Consider the following 24,167-nt stretch of genomic DNA (forward strand, 5'->3'; position numbering starts at 1 on the left):
TCACAGAAATAGAATATTATAAAACTACAGTTACATTTACATAGAGGTAGAGCCATTTATCAGGTTTGTTGCGATGCATTTAAATAGGAATGAAAACGATCTCAACAAAGCAGTGTTGGCCAGACAAAATCTGAGTATGAGTCTGATTGTCAATACAAGGGACAGCACTGTTTTAATGGAGCTGCTCATGGGCCATCAGATCAGACAGCTGTTGGAGCTTGTTGAGTATTTGCATTGTATTTCCTAAGGTAGGTAAAGGTAAAAGGTAACCAAACCTTCTAACAAAATACTATTACATTTGTAAATCTAGATGTAATGTAAATGTTTTTTTAAGGGAAAAAAAGCTGAATTAAACATTTACAATACAATACAAATTACAAAATCACATTTTTGATAGATTTAGCCCGAAGGTGGTCCATCTGCTTGTGATGTTCTTATGACTGGCCCATTACAGTTTCTTTTTCATTCGAGTCTTGGCCGTTATCTCGTTGTCAGGCATGCTAATAGCTTGTATCAACATTTGCTGCTTGTTAGCTTTAGCTTTAGCATGGGCTACAATCTTTTATAGTCCTCTGTTTTGGTACATTTTCTTTAGTTAGAACTTTATTCTGTCCAACTGCACGTTGTCCCGTAAACAAACGCTCAGTGTTCTGAAGGCCCATTGCTCCAAAAGTACACACCCATCTGCACCGAAAAGAAGCACATGGCTAATTAATATTTAGATTGACGGCAAAGGCATGACCGCTCTATTGCCTCTGGTTATCCTACCCAGATATTCTAACCCTAAACCTAACCAACCCAACCAACAAAGGCAACGAGTAATCAGAGGAAGAGCACAATGGGTCATGCCTTTGATGGCAGGAAAAAAGGATATGGGCATTATGCGTAATAATTAGCCATGTGCTTCTGTTTGTTGCAATAGGCAGTGGGCCTCAGAAACAATGGTCATTTGTTTTTGGGACAACAGCCTTTGGACAAATGGGCTTTTTGGACTATTGGGTTTTTGTTAATAATGGGCCGTCGGAACAATGGGCAGTCCCCTAGACGGTGCGTCCAAACTTGTAAAACCTTTATAAATCGTGCCTTATTAGACAGTGTTTTTCAGAATTTGTTGGGCCTCCAGATGAGTCTCTTGGATATTGGCAGAGGGTTCTCTGGGAGAGGACTGTCAAGTCGCATTTGAAGAGGTACAAGAAAGAAAATATTCAGTGTTAGTTAATGTTAATTATGTAAACTATTTTCTCAATACGTGTCCGGTTTTCCGTCCAATTACAAGGCTCGTACTTCATAGAAACACATGCAGAAACCTTACCTGTGTTGCCTGTAATGCCAGCCATAATGGTTACTGTAGGTCACTTTGTAATAAAGTATCAGATAGAAGGTGAATGGAGGTCATTAGAGGTGTAATACCTGTGAAATATGCTATTAACCCATCATGATTTCCTCTCCTAGTTTTCAGAAGTTATTAACGGAGCACTGGATGAATTCTTCCCGACAGTGGGGTGCAGATTATTGCAGAACCAGGCCGCTACTACGTGGATTCAGCCTTCACACTTGCAGCGAACGTCATTGCCAAAAGAGTAATCGCAGATGATATGGATGAACATAACGGTAATGTATAGATATATCGCTCTGGATGTTCAGTATTAACACAGAATTATACAATGTGTGATTGTATTTAAATGTTCTTGATGAAAAACAAAACAAAATGTTTAGGTGACAGCTATCAGATGAGTCTGATGGCACCACATGGCAAAGCACCACTACATCGAGAAGCATCTTCAGGAGACATCCATGCTAAGCCTCAGAGGGTGCAGTGACTAGCAGGGTTATGAATACTCATTTTGTTCATTCACAAAAGACCACGTGCATGGTGGTTGCATGCACCACATGCAACCACCACCTGGTTGCATGTGGTGGAAGGACAGAGAAAAGCACCATTTTTATTATAAATTTTCTATTATTTTCAACATCATTGTAAATTCCTGCATAGTTGCCATTTTATTGACTTTAATTATTTTGCTTGTATTTTTTTTTTCAGATGGTAAGGACAACTGACAGAACAATGATGTACTGCCTTAATGATGGAGTGTATGGCTCCCTGAGTTGCGTTATCAATGATTCTGCCCACACCCAGGTTGAACCATACCTTAACAGGGTAAATATCAACCCCATAAGAACATCAATATGGGACGATTTTTCAAAACACTAGATGAGGATTTTTATGTCCAATGCCAATGATTTAAAATCCTCGCGTTCCACAGTATCTGAGCAAGCTAACCATTGTGGTTGTATAAATAAGCTGTGGTTAGGCAAGTAACACACTTTGTTATGACAAGGGAAAGATTGTGGTTATGGTTGATCTGTGACAGACCGCAGTCAGGCTGCAACCGCCACATGCTTATTGTCCACCTAAAGAGGACACTACTTCAGTGCATGCATTAGCACTGAGCACTAGCGTTGGACATAAATCTTGAGTTGTGGAATTGTTCCATACTAACATAATTGCTTGGGATACTTGGTTGTATATTAATGACCCAACCTGATATCATCTTCGTACACAGTAACTAAGAATTGATTGTTAAAAAATAAGCAACCTCTGCTTCTGAAAAGTGAAGCCAATGCGGAGGTGTTGGAAACTTGCATTCTTTCCACTGACCAGCAGGGTGCGACTCCTCTGGTAGCTAAAAGAAGTCTGCTTGTATAGAAGACCATGAAAAAATGACTCTACGTCTCACTCGATTTATTACCTCAGTAAACATTGTAAACATGAGTTTATGGTCTCAATCTCTCGTTTCAAGTATTCTTCAATGTTGATGATTGATGTTCATTTTGTAAATTATGGTCCATTTAGAGCAGGCATGGGCAAACTACGGCCCGCGGGCCGGATACGGCCCGTTGGGCATTTTAATCCGGCCGTCAAATGATGGTACAAAATTGTCCAAACTATAATAAAGACTAGGGCTGGGTAGTATACAGGTTTACATTTCCCACATAATATGAATTCTTCACACAACATCATACCGGTACATAGCCGAAACAACTGCTGTCTGTCTTCAACAGGCAGCTAAATATATTGTTCGCCGCTGAAAGCACTGCGGTCGGCGCTACTTCTCTTATATGTATTGAGAGAGACCCCTAGTCATGGTCATTTATATAACACAACAATTAACAACTCACAACTAACGCTCTTTAACAGAGCAAAACACCATGACACAACAGTCTGTGACACATTTGTAACACTAATAATTGTACATTTATAAAATTTCACCGCCGAACTGCATGCTGGGTACAGCTCACTCGCGAGCCTGCTTGCTAGCACAACAGTCTGCTAGCAGCTGGGAGAGGCTCCGTCGCTCCAGTAACGTTACATTAAAGAACAGAACAGAGCGATGCAGGATGAACAAAGACAGACCGGAGATGTACCGATAGAGTTTGACACATAGGCAACGCTGATTACCGTGTAATATGTGTGGTATTTGTTCTAAATGTACGTTGGTACATAGAGGGTGATAGGAAGCTGTACTTGGAGGGGCTTAGGACCCAGGGGAATGTAGGTGAAGGAAACAGGAAGAGACGTAAGACACGCCACACAAGCAGCTCTTCACCGCTCGTCACGATCCTTTTGCTTTATGCAGCGGAGTTATTCACGCTTCCAGCATTTACGGCACTTGTTCAGCGGTGCAGGAAAAACACCGACCAATGAGTTGTAAATCAGGTCACGTGATGCAGTTTAGCCAATAAAACAAGGGTATTCTGATACGTTTCCTGACTCAAGTGAGATGTACCCACACCGTGACACAGGGGGGAGAGACAAGGAAAGACATAACACAGCAGAGCTCTTACAATGTCAGATGTAAAAGTCAAAATATCTGTATGATCCCTTTAAAAAATCAAATTGCTCTAAAGTCCACAGTCTTTAACTGGCAAAAACCTTAGATCTGTTCTGAGAATTGCCACAACCAAACTGACATCAAATATCATGCACTGGCAAAAAAAAGGTGACCAACAACACTGTTCCCACTGAGATTAATTGTAAATTTCCTTTACTTTTTAGGTCATGGCTTTTACTTGTAATTTATATTAGTTCACACAAACACTCTCCATTAATCTGTTACTGGCCCGGCCCGTCTGTCAAATTTTATAATTTATGTGGCCCCCGAGCTAAAAAGTTTGCCCACCCCTGATTTAGAGTCAAGCAGAGTATTTTTTAGGGCGGGCTACCTTGTGATTTTCAGGTCGCTACCAGAGCCGTATACGGCTTCTCTTCGTCACTCCCCCGCAGTCAAAACACTGTCACTTTCGTTCACGAGTTGCAAAAAAAAGCCAAGATGGCAAAGGACGTAATCCAAAATGGCGACTGCCAAAAGGCCAAACTAGAGGCTTCAAAACAAACCAATGCACGATGTCACGAGGGCTACGTACACTTGTCTTTGGTTGAACAACATTTTGAAGGCTGTCATTCACCATTCTGATCCGAGAAACGAGATGAGATTTAAAGGAAAAGATAACCAGTGTGATGTGGATTTCATATTTCAATGTTTGTGTTGTACACAGGTTGTTGAGAGCAGCGAGCAGAGATACCGGTCTGTTATCTGGGGTCCAACCTGCGACAGCTTTGACAAAGTAACCGACAGCTGCTGGATTCCTGAGCTGCATGTGGGGGACTGGCTTCTCATCGACAACATGGGTGCTTATTCCATTTGTTTATCCACCGAGTTCAACGGCTTTGAAAGAGCACACATTTACCCTGTGGTGACAGCCGAGACATGGCACACCTTAAACCTTGTTAGCTCAACGTATGTGCGTGCATACGTCGGTACACATGCAAACAGAATCATGTGCCTGGCCGTACCGCCATGACTTAAATAAATTCAACATTTTGCAGTTGATGGTAGTAAGTTAGGGTTAAGGGTTAACTGTGAGTTAGCAGGATCTTGTATTTTTTGCAGACCCAGAATAAATTGTTACAAAGTGGTCATGTCTTAGCCTGGTTTTGCCAAGTATATTTAGTTATTTTATTTTTTTTGACATTATCTCACTTTTGAACTTCCCTGAATTGGAACTGCTGAGGAGGGATGAAGAAGGCACACTTCTTTCGAGAGATAAACTTTTAAGATCACAAGTGTGGTCTATAAAATCATTTTACAGTAATTTTATGATAAATACATTTAAAAAATCTATCCATTTATCTATTTATATGTATTTCTTAAATGCAGGTGGATTGACAGTATGTACAGTCACAGCGATGCTTATGTTGTAAATGATTTATTGATGATATTAACATGTTATGAACAGTGAGTGTTTAAATATGGTATATGTAACATATTGATTAAGTGGATGTGTATTACAGGGTTATAGATACTATATGACTGATATTTAACCGTTCATCAGAGTAGAGAGTGCAACACCGAAACCTCCACTAGCTCCCCACACAGCAAAGAATAAGTCAACTTTTGCAACATCTCTGCATTGGCGCACACTTTTATCTTTCCTGAACAGAATCAACACACTGGTGTAGTTACCGTTTCATTTGTCATCTCATGGGCACTTACTGCAACCAAACACACCCTTTCCTTTTCACATTTTTATGAACACTTTTAATTATAACTTGAGGTTCAAAAATGGGGTTAAAGTATCTAGTAATTGTTACACTGATTTTTCAAATATTCTTTTGTATTTGCCTTACAATGTATTAAAAAGGTAAAATAAATAAAGGAGAATACAAATTAACTACAAGTGTTGTTCCTGTTTATTGCTCTCACTGTTTAAGACTGAACTCTCAAACGTTCGTTCCCTAAAGTCATCACTCCTGATGGTTTTAACCATGACTTGCATGTAAAAGACACTGGTCCTGTCCGTTTGGATCCCTACCTGCCATTTATCCATAAAGGTGTCGTGTCCATGGGAGGAAGTGGGGTGAAAGGTGCCGCTGAAGGAACACATCTCTTTCATTCAGGCTGAAGTCCTGCTCTTAGGACTCTTAGGACTCAGGGAGTATGAAACAGGAATCCCGTTTGTGGAATGGATTTAAATGTTCTGTTGGTTCTATTCCACAAAGTGATTGCCGATATAGAGGATTTCTGTCATCCAGAGTAACAATTTGGTTAGCACATGTGTTTGGGCAGATGTACCCTCTGCCTGTGGGCATGCTTGTGCCACTGGTGAGATCAGAACCACACGAAAATGAACGTGATTCACTGCGCAGTAAGTTGCGTGATGACAATTTCAAAACCTGTGTCTCTGTCAAATAAGGAAAATGTTGCTGGGGAAATTGTCCCTGCCTCTGTCTAATTTTCCTGTGTCAATATCTTGCAGTGATCTGGTTGCAGAGCACCAGGCTTCCTTCTCTGAAGGAGCTGTTTCAGCAGGTTGGACCTGACATTGAGGTGCTGGACAGTGCTTGTGGTTATTTTTTTCAGGATTCCCTGTTGGTGAGGGGATCCTCTCTTCCAAATAGTTTTGCCTGTTACACTCCGTCAGTAAGTGTTAAAAGTAACTCATGATGAGTCTGAGGAAAACGTATGACTGGATTTGAAGACATTTCTTTTGGCCTCGTATGAAGAAAGTTGTCTCTGTTCATTAAAACATGCCATATATGCCAGCTGACAGACAAACCTAACCAGACAATAAAAGCTGTGCCAATTGACTGTGTGGGTCCTTTGCCTTACTCAACGCCAGTTACTCCTTACCTTCTGACTGTCAGGTAGTGAGAGCACTATCCAAGTTCATTTCCATAGTCGGCATTTCGAAAGTCATTCAGTTCGACCAAGACTCAAACTTTTCTTCCCACGCGTTTTCCTCGGGCCTCAGCTCACCATGCTCAGAGTCAGGGTGTGTTGGAACGCTTCATGGGGTTGGGTAAAGACTGGGAAGACGGTTTCCTTGGTTACGCGTGTGTGTGTGGGCGTGGCTCCGACCTGATCTCCCGGTTCCATCCTGATTGCGATTAATTCACCTCACTTGCCCAGTCAACCCAGCTGCCTTCCATCAACCCATCTACTCAACAGTTTATCTCCCCCGGTTTTACATTCACTCTTAGCCAGGTCGTTGATGCAACCTGTATCTTGCTTGTTCTCGGCTGCTCAGTATTATTAGATTCTGAGTTTATCCAACTGCCTTCTCTTTAACTGTACTTACCTCGTCTTCCTGTGCCCGCAGTTTGGATCATCCCCTCCAGCTCCACATTTTGCCTGCCCTGTCTTGTTCTGCCCAGTTCCCCACCCTCACCCTCCCCCTCCCGCTGCTCCACTACATTTTTCCCTTTTGTCCTCCTGGAACAAAACCCTTTCAGTCCCTTACCCCCTGGTGTCTGCATTTGGGTCCGCCACCACACCCCGTGACATAATGCTTGCAGCTAGAGAGACAACACAAGAGAGCACAAGGTTTTCCTCAAATTAACTCATGTTTGCGCACACCGTAAGTCGGAAGTCCCTTAGCTACATTTGCCGGTAACTGGAAGGAATCGGAACTTGCTAAAAATTTGATTGAGTACGTACGGTTACAGTTTTCGACAAAAGGCAACAACTGGAGAACTGGCACTGGAAAGTCTGGCCACAGCTCGGGTCAACATGAAACACTTTGGAGATGCTGGGCACTCCGGTGGTTGCCTTCCTTCCTATTGTTGGTTCACCTTTTCAGGCAAAGTCTACAGGTCTACACACGGTGTTGAAACAAATCTCGGAGCAGAATTATGTAATTTCAATGCTTCAGCGCAGGAAGCCAACTCAGGTTTTTCATGTAAACTTACTCAAATCATATTATGCGCACAACTCTGAGCCACCCTCTTTCTGTACGCAGCCAAAGATTGGTCACAATCATGCAGCCTATGTAGTTAGTGCACTGCTGGTGGAGTCTGTTGAACCTGTTCGGATGCAAGGAAGAGATTCATGATGTACTCCAGATGAAGTTCTGTTATTGGGCCATTAGAAGAACTCTGAAACTTTCATCAATATGGATGTTTGCCTGAGTCGCACCATGCAAAAGTGGTTCAGTTGATTTGAGTTTCCAGTGTTTGTTTGGTGATGTGCCTAGTTGCACCCACTTAATTGTGCACGATATTGACGTCGGAGATGCTAAGCCAATAAAGCAAAGGTTCTATCGTGTAGATGCAAATCAACAAACGTACTTGGACGCAGAGTTAAATGAAATGCTGGAAATGGGTATTGCAGAGACTTGATCTTTCATTTGGTCCTCACCTTACTTGCTTGCTCCAAAGGCTGATAACACGCCACGGTTTTGCTCTGACCTTCGTGAAGTCAATGATGTCACTAAGCCTGATTCCCTCCCACTTCCCAGGATCAATGACCATATAGATCTGGTGGGCTCTGCACAGTTCGTCAGCAAATTTGATCCTCTAAAAGGATATTGTCAGGTTTCGTAGTCCCAGCGAGCACGTGAGATAGACGCTTTTATAACTGGTCTCTACTCACCGTGATGCCTTTTGGACTTCGGAATGCGCTAGCTGGGTTTAAATGCCTTAAGAACAGTGTTATTGGTGACTTGCAAGGGTGTGCAGTTTACTTAGATGATGTAGTGGTTTACTCTGACACATGGGAAACCCACTTGGAGCGTATCCGGGAACTGATCACCCATTTGGCGGGGCAAGGCTCATGGTAAACCTTGCAAAGTGTGAGTTTGCGAGGGCAAGCGTGACCTACTTCGGCCTGGTGGTCAGGCAAGGCAAAGTGCGCCCATTCAGTGCAAAAGTTAAGGCCATAGAATAGTATCCAGTTGCAACAAAGAAAAGAGTGTTGATAGATATGCATTTGTGATACTTCGAAAAAAAATTGATTGTAAACTGCAACAATATACGTTTCCCTCGAGACGTAATTTACAATGCAGTTTCGTTGTATGAGAACGTAATCTTTATTACTACCTGTCCAGCAAAAAATGGTGGACAGCTAATGTTAGCAACTAGCTGGTAAACATAGGTCAGAATGTAGAAGTTAAAGAGTCAGATATTTTGCCCAGGAATAGGTAAAGAAATACAGCTAAAGGAGCGTGATTTGACGTATATATTCATTAGATTAGCCATGAAAACCACCTCAAGTGAATGCTAATGTTGCTTTCTGTGTGCTGGATGTGTAAACAGGCAAATGTTTGCACACCATATCCAAAGGATCATTTCTGCTGCTCGTGTGTGTTTACTTAAAAATCTGTACGACTTAAAAGAAAAAAAGTTTTTTTCTGGCCATTTTAACCTGATAATGTGAGTATCAAAAAACGACATGGTATTTCACAGTGAACAGTTTTTCCTTTCTTCGCGACAGAAGAAAACCCACATCTTTATTGAACTCCCTGTATTTTTCATACTTTCCAATGAGTTTTTACTGCACCGTACATCAAAGAGGACAACACTGAAAACGGAGATTAGTACCCGACAAGAGTGGTGGAGTGATGGATGTTGTGGTGAGACAATGGCACTGTGTGAGCAGACTACGACAGTGTGGACCACGAAAAACCAAAAACACAGCGTGTACATGTGTAGGCAGCACCTGTCGTTACCTTAATTCACCTGTAATCTTGCTGAGCTCAACAGCTTTGGCGCCACGGCGGGGGGTTTGTTAACCGATGGGTAAACTCTTGCCATTGCCGCTTGTACTATCGCAGGTTGGCCGCCGCCGAGCAGACTTTGCATTACTTTAAAATCTAAATGCCTGATGTTTCACAGTGAAGTCACTCGAGTTGCTCAAGCTACATCTGAAGACAAACTAAACACGTCTTTACTTACAGATGTAACGCATTTGTCTCGAGCTGTAAAAAGTCTTTGATAAATGTTGATCTTTCTGTGGAGGACAATTATGTCAAGGGTTACTATTATTCCCTGATGTGTCTGTGAAGGCATCGAAAGCTGAAGTTTGGGGTGGGGGGGTGGAGGAAGAGAATGAAGGAAGAACTCTTTACAGTTGTATTGGGGAAATACAGTATATACACATGTACATTTAGGAAAATAACTTCTTGTATAAGTCCGCTTCCCTCCGATAATTTCTTTCAGTCCTCTTTTTTTGTATATACAATATATATAACACAGTGATTCTGCAAACTATACATGACTTTTCATGAGGGAGTGAATGCGCGATTTAAGAGGGAATCCTCATCATCAGTCCGTCCACATTTCAGTCTCTCGGCAATCCTTCCTTTAGGTTCACACGGTCGGCGTATAGTTAACCTTTTAAGTATTTGGAAATGCTGTCTATTTTTCTGCATTTAATGTATAAAACCATGGTGTCTGAAAAGTAATCCGGTCCTCTCAGCAGAGTTTAACAGCTTTCATTCAACCTCACGCCAAGCTTCAGGGGGAGGGGGAAGAGGGGGAGCGGGGCGCATGGCTCCGGCGCGGGGAGGAAACCGATTCGGGCGAAGGACTGGGATGGCGGCTTCCGGGCTCCATTTCGTTCTCTTCTTTGCTTCCTCTGCAACCTTTTCCTCCTCCTCCTCCTTTCCCTACCTCCAGTCCCTCAGAGTTCTCCAGCATTTCCTGGATGAGAGGAGGCATGGAGCCGGGTATTTCCATTTTCAGTGTGATCACTCGCTCCGCTCCTGTGGGAGAAAAGTTCAGGATGAGAGAACAAGTCGTCATGTGGGGAACCTGATGTGGTGCAACGTATCCTCATACGACGGTTTATATGGTGTCTAACGAAAAGCTCCTCCTCGTTTCTAATGCATTTTCCTAAGAAAGTCTGGCAACACGTGTCAATGTTCGCTCGTTAATGTATACTGTCTTTTCAAAATAAACTTCTGTCTTCACAGGAAACTCAGTTAAGTTTAGGCAACAAAAATACTGAGTTAGGTTCAGGAAAAGATGGTGAAATACTGAGTTAGGTTTAGGAAAAGATGGTGAAATACTGAGTTAGGTTTAGGAAAAGATGGTGAAATACTGAGTTAGGTTCAGGAAAAGATGGTGAAATACTGAGTTAGGTTCAGGAAAAGATCGTGAAATACTACGTTGGGTTTAGGAAACGATCGTGAAATACTTAGTTAGGGTTAGGAAATGATAGTTTTAGGCAACAAAACTACTTAGGTCTGTTTGGGAAAAGATTGCTGTTTGGGTTACTACGGAAGTGGTGTTACTACATTACGCAGGTTACGTGACAAATAAATCAACGTTAACTTCTCGTTTCCCACGGGAAATGAACAGCGGCCTCCCGGCTGAAAGGTTGCTCTTTGTTTCCTACCTAAAAGTTGCTGTTACCGGAAATATGTCACACTGTAGGCAACGGACTGTCTAACCTCGTTACCCTTGCCTGTAGCTCCGCCCAAGTAATTTGTGTGTGTGTGTCTCACCCTTCACACTGATGCTCCTGAGGTCAGTAATCTTCATCAGTATCTTGGGGAACATGCAGGGTTTCTCGGGCCTCCTCCTCCTCACATAGAGCTGTGCCAACACACGAAGACATGGAGGAAAAGTTTGTTAGTATGTATGAATATAAATAAATATATATACTTGGTAAAGCAGCTATTTTACCATACCATTAACCACTGATGCTTGAGTGTAAGAATTGAAACATTCTCATTTTCATCATTTGGACAACTTTCTACATCGTTTGGTGGATTAATATATTGTTGTTGTTTTAGACTAATTTCAATATTTCTATTGATAATAAATGATGTGTGTGTTTTACTGGAGGATCAGACTTTCGATTGTTGCTTAATGTCTCACTCACAGTATTCTCATGCCTGCCACGACACTGCTGAATAAACACAGTGGAAAAAACAAATACATACAAGTATGTATCTGTTGTGTTCTTATTTAATTCTGCTCTATATGGTGATCATTTTAAAAATCATCTTAAATCATTAAATTCATCCTTTGTAGGATAAATCTAGTGAACTCTTTTAATGCCAACTAATCCTCTGAAAAGAACAAAATCAACAATAAATTGTGTGTTAATCCAAACGCTGACACTCTTGGAGCTCCATGGCTGTCCAAACACGACTAAAATCACATCAGTGAGCCACACTGTTGCCCGGGGTGACATGTTTGTTCTTTTAATACCATGAACAAACATGTCACCCGTGTTTGTTCTTTTAGACTCAATCAAACCCTGTTGCGTTTGCTTTAAAACTAGTTATTTTTCAGCATATACAATGGGTACGGAAAGTATTCAGACCCCTTTAAATTTTTCGCTCTTTGTTTCATTGCAGCCATTTGCTAAAATCAAAGAAGTTCATTTTATTTCTCAGTAATGTACACTCAGCACCCCATCTTGACAGAAAAAAATAGAAATGTAGAAATTTTTGCAAATTTATTAAAAAAGAAAAACTGAAATATCACATGGTCATAAGTATTCACACCCTTTGCTGTGACACTCATATTTAACTCACATGCTGTTCATTTCTTCTGATCCTCCTTGAGATGGTTCTACTCCTTCATTGGAGTCCAGCTGTGTTTAATTAAACTGATTGGACTTGATTAGGAAAGGCACACACCTGTCTATATAAGACCTTACAGCTCACAGTGCATGTCAGAGCAAATGAGAATCATGAGGTCGAAGGAACTGCCCAAGGAGCTCAGAGACAGAATTGTGGCAAGGCACAGATCTGGCCAAGGTTACAAAAGAATTTCTGCAGCACTCAAGGTTCCTAAGAGCACAGTGGCCTCCATAATCCTTAAATGGAAGAAGTTTGGGACGACCAGAACTCTTCCTAGACCTGGCCGTCCAGCCAAACTGAGCAATCGTGGAAGAAGAGCCTTGGTGAGAGAGGTAAAGAAGAACCCAAAGATCACTGTGGCTGAGCTCCAGAGATGCAGTAGGGAGATGGGAGAAAGTTCCACAAAGTCAACTATCACTGCAGCCCTCCACCAGTCGGGGCTTTATGGCAGAGTGGCCCGACGGAAGCCTCTCCTCAGTGCAAGACATATGAAAGCCCGCATAGAGTTTGCCAAAAAACACATGAAGGACTCCCAGACTATGAGAAATAAGATTCTCTGGTCTGATGAAACCAAGATTGAACTTTTTGGTGTTAATTCTAAGCGGTATGTGTGGAGAGAACCAGGCACTGCTCATCACCTGCCCAATACAATCCCAACAGTGAAACATGGTGGTGGCAGCATCATGCTATGGGGGTGTTTTTCAGCTGCAGGGACAGGACGACTGGTTGCAATTGAAGGAAAGATGAATGCGGCCAAGTACAGAGATATCCTGGAAGAAAACCTCTTCAGAGTGCTCTGGACCTCAGACTGGGCCGAAGGTTCACCTTCCAACAAGACAATGACCCCAAGCACACAGCTAAAATAACAAAGGAGTGGCTTCGGAACAACTCTGTGACCATTCTTGACTGGCCCAGCCAGAGCCCTGACCTAAACCCAATTGAGCATCTCTGGAGAGACCTGAAAATGGCTGTCCACCAACGTTCACCATCCAACCTGACGGAACTGGAGAGGATCTGCAAGGAAGAATGGCAGAGGATCCCCAAATCCAAGTGTGAAAAGGTTGTTGCATCATTCCCAAGAAGACTCATGGCTGTACTAGCTCAAAAGGGTGCTTCTACTCAATACTGCAAAGGGTCTGAATACTTATGACCATGTGATATTTCAGTTTTTCTTTTTTAATAAATTTGCAAAAATTTCTACATTTCTGTTTTTTTCTGTCAAGATGGGGTGTTTGCTGCCTTTTATCCCACTGTTCTTGTCACCCTCTTGTTATGTCTATGTATTGTCTCTTGTCTTTCAATAAAAAAAATAAAAATAAATAAATTATAATAAATTAAAAAAATGCGTTAACGCCCGATAAAATAATTGTCGGCGTTAATTGATGAATGCGTTAACGCGAAATTAAAGCGTTAACTTGCCCAGCACTAATTTTTATTTAAAACTAGCTTTAATAAATATATTATAAGCTGCTTAGAGCCAGTGTTGGGCAGTTAAACAGTTTATAGTTCCCTCTCTAATATCTATTATTTATTGCCTCATCCTTTAAACAACTGGATTTATTAAAGTTTCTCGCCAAAAAACTAAATTTTACAAGATTACATTTTAACACATCATGATACAGTTATACTTTTTCTTACGGCCAATACGAATATTTAGTGAGTCGAGCTTGAACGCATCATAATGCAAGTCAATGCGACCTCCGTTAGCAGTTCTCCGTTATAAGCCGGACTGTGTTAGCAGAGACTTTGTGCTGTTAGCAGACGAGCCGTTCACCGTGATTACTGTGAGCAGCATGGTGGGAATGAAAAACAATATAATAAGTGTAATGATATACATTATAAGAAGTACAATACCTATGTATAAAAGGTGTAATAAGTTAGTTGTTCCAGATGTTTTAAGGCTGTTCCTCCACGGCCTATTTTGGATTTACAGTTGTGGCGAATTGTGAAGAACTTTTCACACTGATGACGTGTGTGTGTGTGTGTGTGCGCAACTGTGGAGACTGAAAACCGCACAATGCAGCCGAACGGTCGGTGCGTCTCTAATAATAATAATAATAATAATAATAATGAGTATGTTTTCAAACCTTCAAGGCTTCAAGCATCGGCTCCTGAAGAACATCCACCTTGTCCGACTCCTCCAGATCCTGACGGTCTGCAAACACACACACACACACACACACACACACACACACACACACACACACAGAAAACACATTAAATATATCAGTAGGAACACAGAACATGTATATGTACAGATATCATCTCTATTAGACAAAATAATTCCTGTCCTTACACGTTTATTTTCCCACCACAGCACTAAACACCAAAGCAACTCTGCATTCCCTCACGGTTTTCTATCCATTATTTTATTTCATATTCCTCAGAAACACCAGGTGCAGTACCTCCACAGAGCAGGCAGATGGCGCTAAGCAAACCCGTCTCTGCATCGTCCATCTCCAGCGGCAGCAGCTGGTTGGCGAAGGAGAACACCAGGTCGGTGAGAGGTCCGAACCCGGCGTTGTGCATCTGTGTGCGGTTCAGGGTCAGACCGTCGGAGAAGGTCATGGTGTCCTTTTCTGGGGTGTAGCGGGTGCAGATCCTCAGAATCTGAAACAGGAGATAAATTCCCGCTGTAGCACAACTGTACATTTCTCTTCGTTTGGGTATCGATCTGTGTGACAAAGAAAACTCACCAGTATGTCGAGGCAGGCGGATTTCAGCAGGGTGATCTGGTCGGCGATGGTTAGCGTGGTGAAACCGGGGAGCTGCTTGGCGAACTCCACCGTCTTGATGATGCACTTGGTGGACAACTCGCTGAACTTGTCCCAGAGGCTGACATCCAGAGCGACACGGTGCTCCGAGCTGTTGCTCTGCAGGTTCAGGTAGGGGATAGAAGGCAGAGAGACACAAACAGTAAGAAAACCAGCATTATAGGTTTGAATTTGTTTTTGTAGTGAGAGTTATTAAAGTTACTACAAGGAACTTTCATTTTGTAATGATTTTGGCGGCCCCTGCTGATTAAAGCGGTAGTGTCTCTGAGCACCAGAGTCCCTTAAGAAAACATCTCATTTTACTGCAGCAGGCGTGCGACAGCGAAGCTGGATCTGAGTCTGTCGACGGTGGGCTGGTCTCTGGAATCTGAGCCGAGGACGTTTCTGGTGAACATGCATGATTCCGTCTGATTTCACGTGGAACCTGCCCAGGTGGCACCGATAACAAGCATTGAGGAGAACTATGTAGAAATAGTCAATCTTCTCGCTGATGGTCTAGTTTACTCAGTAAATCAGTATTACATTGAGACTGTTTTATAACCAGTTAAAAGTCCCTCAAAGTAACTAAGACGATCTTTCTGCATTTCTTTACTAAAGTAAGCGTGTTGGTGTTGCTCTGTGTACCGTGGTGTATTTTCCCAGCTGACCCAGGGAGGGAAAGGTGTCCTGGTGGGCCCGGCGGACTCCTTCAATCATCTGCTCCGTGTCTGCCGACAGGACGTAGATCTCCGTCTCCCCCTGCCGCTTCTCCTCCTTCTTCTTCTTCATCCTGTCGTTTCGCACCACTGGACGGTGGGAGTGGAGAAAGATCGGAAGATTTAGCTCGGAAGTTAAAAGCAGAAAATTCACTAAATGAAATCGAGTAGAGTGACGCGGCTCTTTGGAAGCTCTCCTGTCGTGTTTCGTACATGCTTCTCACCAGCGTTTAGTTTCTTGTAAATCCTAGGCAGTGAGGGTCTAATGGAAAGAGATTACTTTATGAGAAAAGAAGAATATTTGGAGCTTGGAGCGATTTAATATATTATATAATTGCCCACTTTTTTGTAAACCTAAAAGTGCATGGAAGAGTAATCCACAAAGTATACATAGAAGCCCGACAGTAAATCTCTGGATTACTCCTTTAAGATTAAAAAAACAGATGATGTATAGTGATGCAAGACGCTGGTTATTATGAGTTAATGCTGGTGGTTTTGTGGGGCATGCATCAGCTGAGGAAGGCCACCAGAGGGAGACAAATATCAAGGTTTAAACACTGTGCTGCCTGCTTGAAGTCACTTAGTGCACTAGGTTCTGCTTTATTAGTGCATGACAACAAAAATTAAAAAGGGACAGTTCACCCCTGAAATCCTAAATATATTATCTGCTGCCTGTAGTGCTATTCATTGATCGACCTTGTTTTGGTGCGAGTTGCAGAGTTTTGGAGGCATAGAGGCCTAGAGATGTGTTAAATAATCATGACCCGGATACTCCCGGTAATCCACAGACCTTGTTGCGAGGAAAATTTCCGGAAAGAGACACGGCTGTTGAGCTTTTCAAATGTTTTTTTTTTTGTTTGTTTTTTTTGTAATTTCGCATTGAGCACCACGAACTATATAATCCCATTATACTGGAGAGAAGACAAACAGCTCTACGGCCAGAGATACCTCACAGAAAAACAACCTAGATTGATAAATAGCTCTACAGGTGAAAAATCTGTATTTTTGATTTGGCAAAAAAAAATAAAAAATAAAAATATGGCACCGCATCCACATCACCGTACTCACACTCCTTGGACATGCCGACTTCGAGGCATTTCTGCAGCCGACAGGACTGACACCGGTTCCTCGTCACTTTGTTTATGACACACACTTTGTCTCGGTGACACGTGTACACCATGTTTTTCTGGATGCTCCTCCGAAAGAAACCCTGACGCGGAGAGAAGAAAAAAAACAATGGAGGCAATGACTGGCAGGGGAACGGACAGAACATTTGGAGGTGCAATAAAAACGGGAGCGACCTTGGTGTCAGAACCAAAACTGGCACTTTTCATGATCACTGCTGCAAACACATTTTATTGTTGCCGAGCAGCTGGTAAGCAGGTCAGTGCGTGTTATAAAAGGACATGACCACAAGCGCACAAAAGCCCACACACAGATATCAAAGCAGATACTAATTGCATCCACAGATTATTTGTGTAAATGTGCGTGTGGGATTAGATGAGGCAAAGAGGCTTACAGATCCCAAGGGAGGCGCAAAGGTCACAACCTCTCCGCTTACACATTATGCAAATACTCAGTAGTCTCACGTAACTATTTTTCATTCAGGTTTTTCTAGGTGCAGCCGACACGTGTTTCACAATTAGCGCGGCGCACATTGTGGCAACGTCTACAAATGGTGTGGGGGGCAGCGAGTCGGCCTTGTGTAACTCTCGCGATGAATAACATGAAGTGATGCCGTCTGCTTTATTTCTGGAGTGAAAAAATGGCAAACTGACAACGAAACCGCCAACAGGTAAAATGTACTCGTGGTGGCTGTTTTCCAATCGCAACTTTGTTTCAGTAAAACATTCCCGCAGTCTGTGACTTTTTCCTAAAAGTGTGTCACGAAGCAATGTAGCAACCCTCATCGTAAAATTTGTCACGGTGAAGCCCGGTTTAAAATATTACCTAGGGACAGGCTAAGTCCCGCCCCTTCCGGTGTCCCCAAAAAATATGTACAGTAGTCAACGGCAAAAAGACAAATATTTTGTTGCTTCAGTTTGACCTGTGCCTTGAATTACAATTGTCATTGTCTGGCAAAATGAACCCAAAAGACGGCAGATAAAGCTAACTAGCTGAAATGAGGTCAGAGAGACACTGGAGTGTAAACGTAACGTTATGGAGGTTTTGGAATATTTCATGATGTCACTCAGAGATGGTCTAAGAAGAATCCTTTATTTCTTCACAACAGAAACTTGAGCAATATCTGATCAAATTCATATTAGTCACATACTTCCCGTTTTTTCTCAGTGCATGGCTGCATGTCTTTATTGTAGTAAAGGAGCATTTTACCAGAAGACGAAGGATAAGTTTTGAATTTTGAATAAAATGAAATACTTTTGTCCAATCAATAATCGATTAAGCAAAGCAAGTCAGATGTCAAAATAGTTGTTAGCCGTTACCCAGAGTGAGTGTTGTGTCAGTGTAAGTTTAGCCCACTCACGTGTTTGGCTGCTTACCTTGCAACCCTCGCAGGCACTGACTCCATAGTGGTATCCTGAGGACTTGTCCTGGCAAACAAAGCAGGGCTTGTAGATGCGGGGCGGAGGTGGAGGCGAGGCCGGGCTGGGGACGAGGAGGTCCTCTCCCGAACTTGTGCTCTCAGTCTCTATGGCTGCGGGAGGAGATGGAGGGAGGGAAACATTGTGTTCAGACATCAACATCTCTCTGGTTTGTATTAGATTTCGAATATTTAAATATTGCATTCATTTATTGGAAGTGAATATTTTTGATACCGCGCCAAATGTTTAAGGGGTCGCGTCAGGTGAATGGATGGAGGTGAGCTAGCCATCAGTCATAGATGACAGCATGAACACTCACATTTAGCTCTTTTGTAAATGTGTAATGCAACCCAAAAATAAACTTTGCACAAGTTGCGAAAGGAGCCGCAAAACAGAACAAAATTAGCAGAGGTTTTGCGTCAGAGTGGACCACTCTTTTTGTAGTCACCGTACGTAGCCCAGATGATACTTCATAAGATTTTGAATCCATTGTGGTTAATGTCAAATATGATTCAGGTTTGGGTATATTTTCAACACCAACTGCCATGTTTGTGCCATCAGCTGTATCAGACATAATCTAATTTAAAAAGGAACCCGTTGTTTCCCAGCAAGCCGGCTCAGAGGAACAGCTCTTCAGTGGTATCCAGAACCACTTGTTCCTGCAACCCTGGTACAGGCACAGGCCATCAAGCCCTGGACCAACCAGGACCGACACAGTTCCGTACCAACAGTTTCAGTTTCAACTGGTTTGGTCACGGTGGTTAAAGGAATACTTATGTTATGTCATATACATGTCTGTGTGGTAAATAGCAAGCTACAATGATGTAATGAATAGTTTAAAACTCCTCGTCTCTGGTATTGTCTCAGTCCAAAATCCAAACGTCAAACTTCAGGTAAAATAGATAATGTAATCGTTTCCAAAATTCACAACATGTTTTTATCTGGTAAATATTCTGCTTCAATCCATATTCGTTGGCATTTTTACTGGGGTCAAAAACTGTTTGCATTTATATAATACTTGACACAAAACTATATTTTCCCCATTCTGTTAGGGTGATAACATCATAAAATATGACAACATATGCCTCGTGCCTGCTGTGTCTCTGTCTCACACAAGAATGTGACAAAATCAAATGAGCTGTTGAACAGAAATGGAAATGTTTGTTTACATTTGATACCACAGCTGGATGAGTCAAACGTTGAATGCAAGACAAGACTTTTTAAAGAACGCTTCATCTTTGTTGAAATCATTTATGTTGCGCTTCACTTTTGCTGGGTGCCATTTTTTTTAAATCATTACTGTATGGAATATGTTGTTTGTACTCAATACCATGTTGTATCATCAAACGCTAATCCAATCCCAACTCTTAATCTCTTAATCACGCATTGCTTCTGTGAGGTGGGAATCAAGGTTACGGGCGGGTGGGTCTGGTTAGGGAATGTGTTGCCATTGACACAGGCAAATTAACTACAGTGGTGGGATTAAACCTTTTTTAATGAAATTATTTGTGTTTGGTAAATGCTACTGCTACTCATGTCAGATCAAGACAAGGTCATGGTGGTAATTTTTTGTTAACTTTTCAATTTCAGTTTAGTTTTGACTTTTTGATTACATTTTAGCTCAGTTCTAGTCAATTTGCTCATGTAAAGTTAATTTCAGCTTTTCAGAAAGGTTTAGTTTGAATGTTCTCAGTAGTTTCAGTTTGTTTCGGGGCGGCTCTGTCTCAGTGGGTAGAGCGGGTTGTCCTTTTTTCTCTTTGCCCCTGCCTTTTATTAAATCCCTTCTTACACTGCACAGTTTTACACTTAATCTATTTTAGCTTGTTTGTATTTTATTTTATTATAAATTGTATTCACCTGAATGCGTTTCTTTTGCACTCGGTCTTTTCGGGTTTTATGTGAAGGGCTTTGAGTTGGCTTGTTGCTGAAATGAACTAAATAAATAAACTGGCCTTGCCTTTGATCACGAGGTTAACAGTTCGATCCCTGGCTCCTCTTGTCTGCATGTCAAAGTGTCCTTTAGCGAGATCACTGAACCCAACGTTGCTCCCTAACCCACTTAGAATGGGTTATGTATACCACGATTGAAATAAAGTCTATATTGTTGAGTTTTAATACATTTTCACTGCTTATTTCATTATTTTTCCTTTTGGTTTCAGTTTTTAATTCGCGATGGTAACCCTGGTTCAAGTGGGCTGCACACCAGCAGCTGTGTGGTGAGTAAAGGATAACATCCCGCTGCTGATTCTGTGTGCGGGCTCATCTTGTCAAAGTGTTTGTTATCTTTGTTAGGAGACAAGGCAAAGACGGACCGCGACCCATTTTAAGGTGACTCCTCAGATTAAGATACCAGCCACAACTCCTAACCTAACACACACACTTCTCCCCTCCCCCTGCTTTAGTAGCCATACCAGACATTCCACTATGGAGGAGATTCAAATCCGCTCCACTGGCCTGCTCTGTTTACATAGAGAGAGACTCACAGAGAAATAAAGAGAGGAGAGGCGATCCTCCTCCTCCTCCTCCTCCTCCTCCTCCTCCTCCTCCTCCTCCTCCTCCTCCTGTCTTTGCTCTCCTCTCACTGACATCCTAGCCAACAGTTTCCCCCGTCAGCGCTGTCTGACCTCTTTTAAACTTCTCTCTGCTCTTCGCCTCGTATTTCCAAGCGTCCCTCACTCTTGTTTTCATCCGTGCGCTTTTTTAAATCTCTTCCTATCGCCTCTCGCTCCTGCGTTGTGCGTGCGGGAAGTAGTCGCCAGCTTGTTCAAACAGAATGGACAGCTTTTAGCCGTAGGTTTTGGTTCGGAGAAAGACTTATTTTTTGTGTTTTGATATGAGGGATGAGGTATTTTAAAGGGATCTTTCAGGTTATTTTTAAGTGGGTTAGTATGAGATACAGTAGATGGCGGTCGGCACACCCCCAGTATGGAGAAAAAGACAGGAGTACCAATGCACTGCTGGTGACGGGGACAGCAGCAAAACATTTTTAGACAGCTAAAATAAATGTGTACGCTACATTTAGAATATGTTCACCGCTTTAGACTGTCCTTTTCTGACGGGAAACCGAAATAAAAGTGAGTATGCTCTCCTCTTCTCTTACTGTGAAATATAAATATAGCGTACACTTAAAACTGATATTGATTTTTAGGTGTCTAAAATAAGACTGTGCCCCCCCCGCAGTACATTGCTTTGCTCCTGTGCTGGTACTCCTGTCTCTCATCTAATGTAGGTGATACACTGACTGTGGATAAGAACCTCATACAACCCCGCTTCAGAACTACCAGACTGTCCCTTTAACGGAGAGGAATATTGGTGACTCGTCCTTGTGACTCACTCAAAATCAAAAAAGGATAATAGCTTTAATAAATGAATTAATCTCATCGGTGAATAGACTCCAGAATCTTTGTGTGTCGTATGTCATCACTAGTTACCCTGATGTATGTAGGGTAGATCTTGATTCTGAGGCAAAATGTTTAAACGATGACTTGAATAGATATGTCTTTTGGTTTGTCCCTGTGGTGGCCCGTGTCACTGGGCATTATCAGTCTTGAATCAGTGGCCACCTCCACCGCTTCCGTTATCACGGCCTGGATCTCCTCTCTACGCCTCCCCAACGTGAAAGGCAAGGTCAGATGTTTGTCATTGTGCGACGCAGGAATGCGAAACAAAATGCAGTTGAAAGCGAATGCTGCGTACGATCACGGGGACACCTGCAGCTGCCTTACATTTGTCAAGGGAAAGTCAAGACGAGTGACTGTCAATTTTAACAACAGATTGTTTGGAGACGTCAACACTAAGCTTGGGGTTTACTCTGGCCTGAAGCTACAAATAAAGCACTGTTAAAACCTTTTCAAAGTCTGGGCCGTCCCTGCTCCAGGGCAGAGCCAGCGATCTGTGTCCTCTGGTCAGATCGCAACGTTGCATGTTAGCCAGCGCTGGGGTAAGTCGTTTTTCCAAATCTGATGTGAACTAGTGTTTAATGGTCTCCCCGGGCGGTCCTGGCTTTGCGCCAGCGGACAGTTCCTGAATAGAGAGCATGCTCTCTCAGCTTAGAGGTTGGCCTCGGATGACGACACCGACTTCTGCCTCCCGGACAGTTAACAAGGTGTTCTCAAACATATTATTGTAGACGCTGTTAAGTCTTACTGACATCCGTTATCACTGCTAATGACTTTCATCCAACTAACTAACAACACTTAATAAGCGCATGGACTTTGATTAAAGTTTGATGAGCGTGGCTATTATTTGGGCCATCATCTATTAACTAAAGGATTAATCTGCCATTGAATCTTATATCTATTTCTATTATTTAAGGCACGATACGACATTATCACGATACTTCAATAACGATACGATATTATCACAAAACTTTAAAATACTTGAGTCAGGATACGATACATTGCGATATATTTATCACCTTTTTTTCCAACCGTAAATTGTGCACTTTCTCAGCATTTGTTTTATCTAATGAGACGTTTCCACTCGGTTCATCTCACTTCAGTCCATTTCTAATAGGACTTCAGCCGATGAACTATATTTATTATCATCAACTATTTCCTTTTACTTTAAGTCATCTATAGTGGTGATTTGCATAAAACCAATTCAAATTATGAAAGATTGAATATATATTGATAAAAAAATCTTTGCATCAGTAATTTTAATTAGGTATTATAAGCTGTTTAGAGCTATCGTTAGGAAGTTAAACAGGTCATATTTTCCTCTCTCATATCTATTTATGCTGCTGTGGAAACATCTTCACACAACTGGATTTATTCAAGTTTCTCACCAAAACTATTTTTACAAAGTTCCATTGCTCCTACACTATCTAGCTTCTTCAGTCCTTATGGTTATGAAACAGTGACTTGCATAATCACCGTTAACGCCAAATCGGTTAATCCCAACATCCATTATTGCAATAGTTTATATAATAAAAGATTGTCTCTACTTCTCTCTTGATTTATTACCTCAGTAAACATTGTAAACATGAGTTCATGTCTCAATATCTAGTTTCAAGTCTTCTTCAATACAGCATGATGTTCATTTAGTAAATTATGGTCCATTTAGAGTCAAATAGACCATAAAGCAGAGTATGTTTTTAGGGCGTGGCTACCTTGTGATTGACAGGTTGCTACCAGAGCGGTGTCCACCGTCTCACTTACGTTCACTGGTTGCAAAAACTAAGATGGTGACCGCCAAAATGCCGAACCCGAGGCTTCAAAAACTGCAGTCCACAAACCAACGGGTGACGTCATGACGATTACTAGTCTATGGACATAACACACTAAATACAGCCTGGACAAACAACCCCCTATATTTCCATTTTATTCCTGTTTTCTATTCAATTCCCACAAATTATATATAAATTCCTGTTAATTGCCATGGAAAGTTTCAACCTTGAATATTCCCCATAATTGTGCGACCCTATGCAAGTCACACTACAGGAAAATGCAACCCCAAACAGCAATGGCAGCCCGTGCAGTGCTGTTGTATTGATGCTGTGTTGAAGTTTTAGGAATTCTACACGGTGCCACAATAGCAGCCATAGTTGTTTCTCTTTCTTCTTTATCCCGTCTCTAATAAATATATGAGTTGAGAAGATGTGACATGAGAGAAGAAATTCCTTCATAGTCAAATAGAGACGAGGACGTGCCATGCCAGAGGACTCTGACTAGAGCAAATGAATTAATAACCAGCTTTCCACTGCCGCTCTTTTAGCAGTCATCCGACGATCCCACACACACACACACACACACAACATAAAGACACCTAGACGCAAACGC

General features: G+C 42.0%; 1 protein-coding gene and 1 pseudogene across 1 annotated transcript; one reads left to right on the top strand and one right to left on the bottom strand.

Moving 5' to 3' along the window:
* Nucleotides 1–1,012: 1,012 nt before the first annotated feature.
* Nucleotides 1,013–6,382, top strand: LOC116396506 (ornithine decarboxylase-like; annotated as a pseudogene).
* Nucleotides 6,383–7,403: 1,021 nt separating this feature from the next.
* LOC116396528 (retinoic acid receptor alpha-B-like) lies at nt 7,404–20,888 on the bottom strand. The gene is made up of 8 exons (XM_031871180.1): nt 18,346–20,888; nt 16,913–17,054; nt 15,774–15,934; nt 15,072–15,248; nt 14,781–14,985; nt 14,463–14,530; nt 11,287–11,377; nt 7,404–10,542 (listed from the first exon to the last, which is right to left on the bottom strand). The coding sequence occupies exons 1-8, from the start codon at nt 18,589–18,591 to the stop codon at nt 10,295–10,297; spliced, it is 1,338 nt and encodes a 445-aa protein (XP_031727040.1). The 5' UTR covers nt 18,592–20,888; the 3' UTR covers nt 7,404–10,294.
* Nucleotides 20,889–24,167: the final 3,279 nt, after the last annotated feature.

The sequence above is a fragment of the Anarrhichthys ocellatus genome, unplaced genomic scaffold (assembly GCF_004355925.1).
Source record: "Anarrhichthys ocellatus isolate YVR2014 unplaced genomic scaffold, GSC_Weel_1.0 scaffold56, whole genome shotgun sequence".
Taxonomy (NCBI): Eukaryota; Metazoa; Chordata; class Actinopteri; order Perciformes; family Anarhichadidae; genus Anarrhichthys; species Anarrhichthys ocellatus.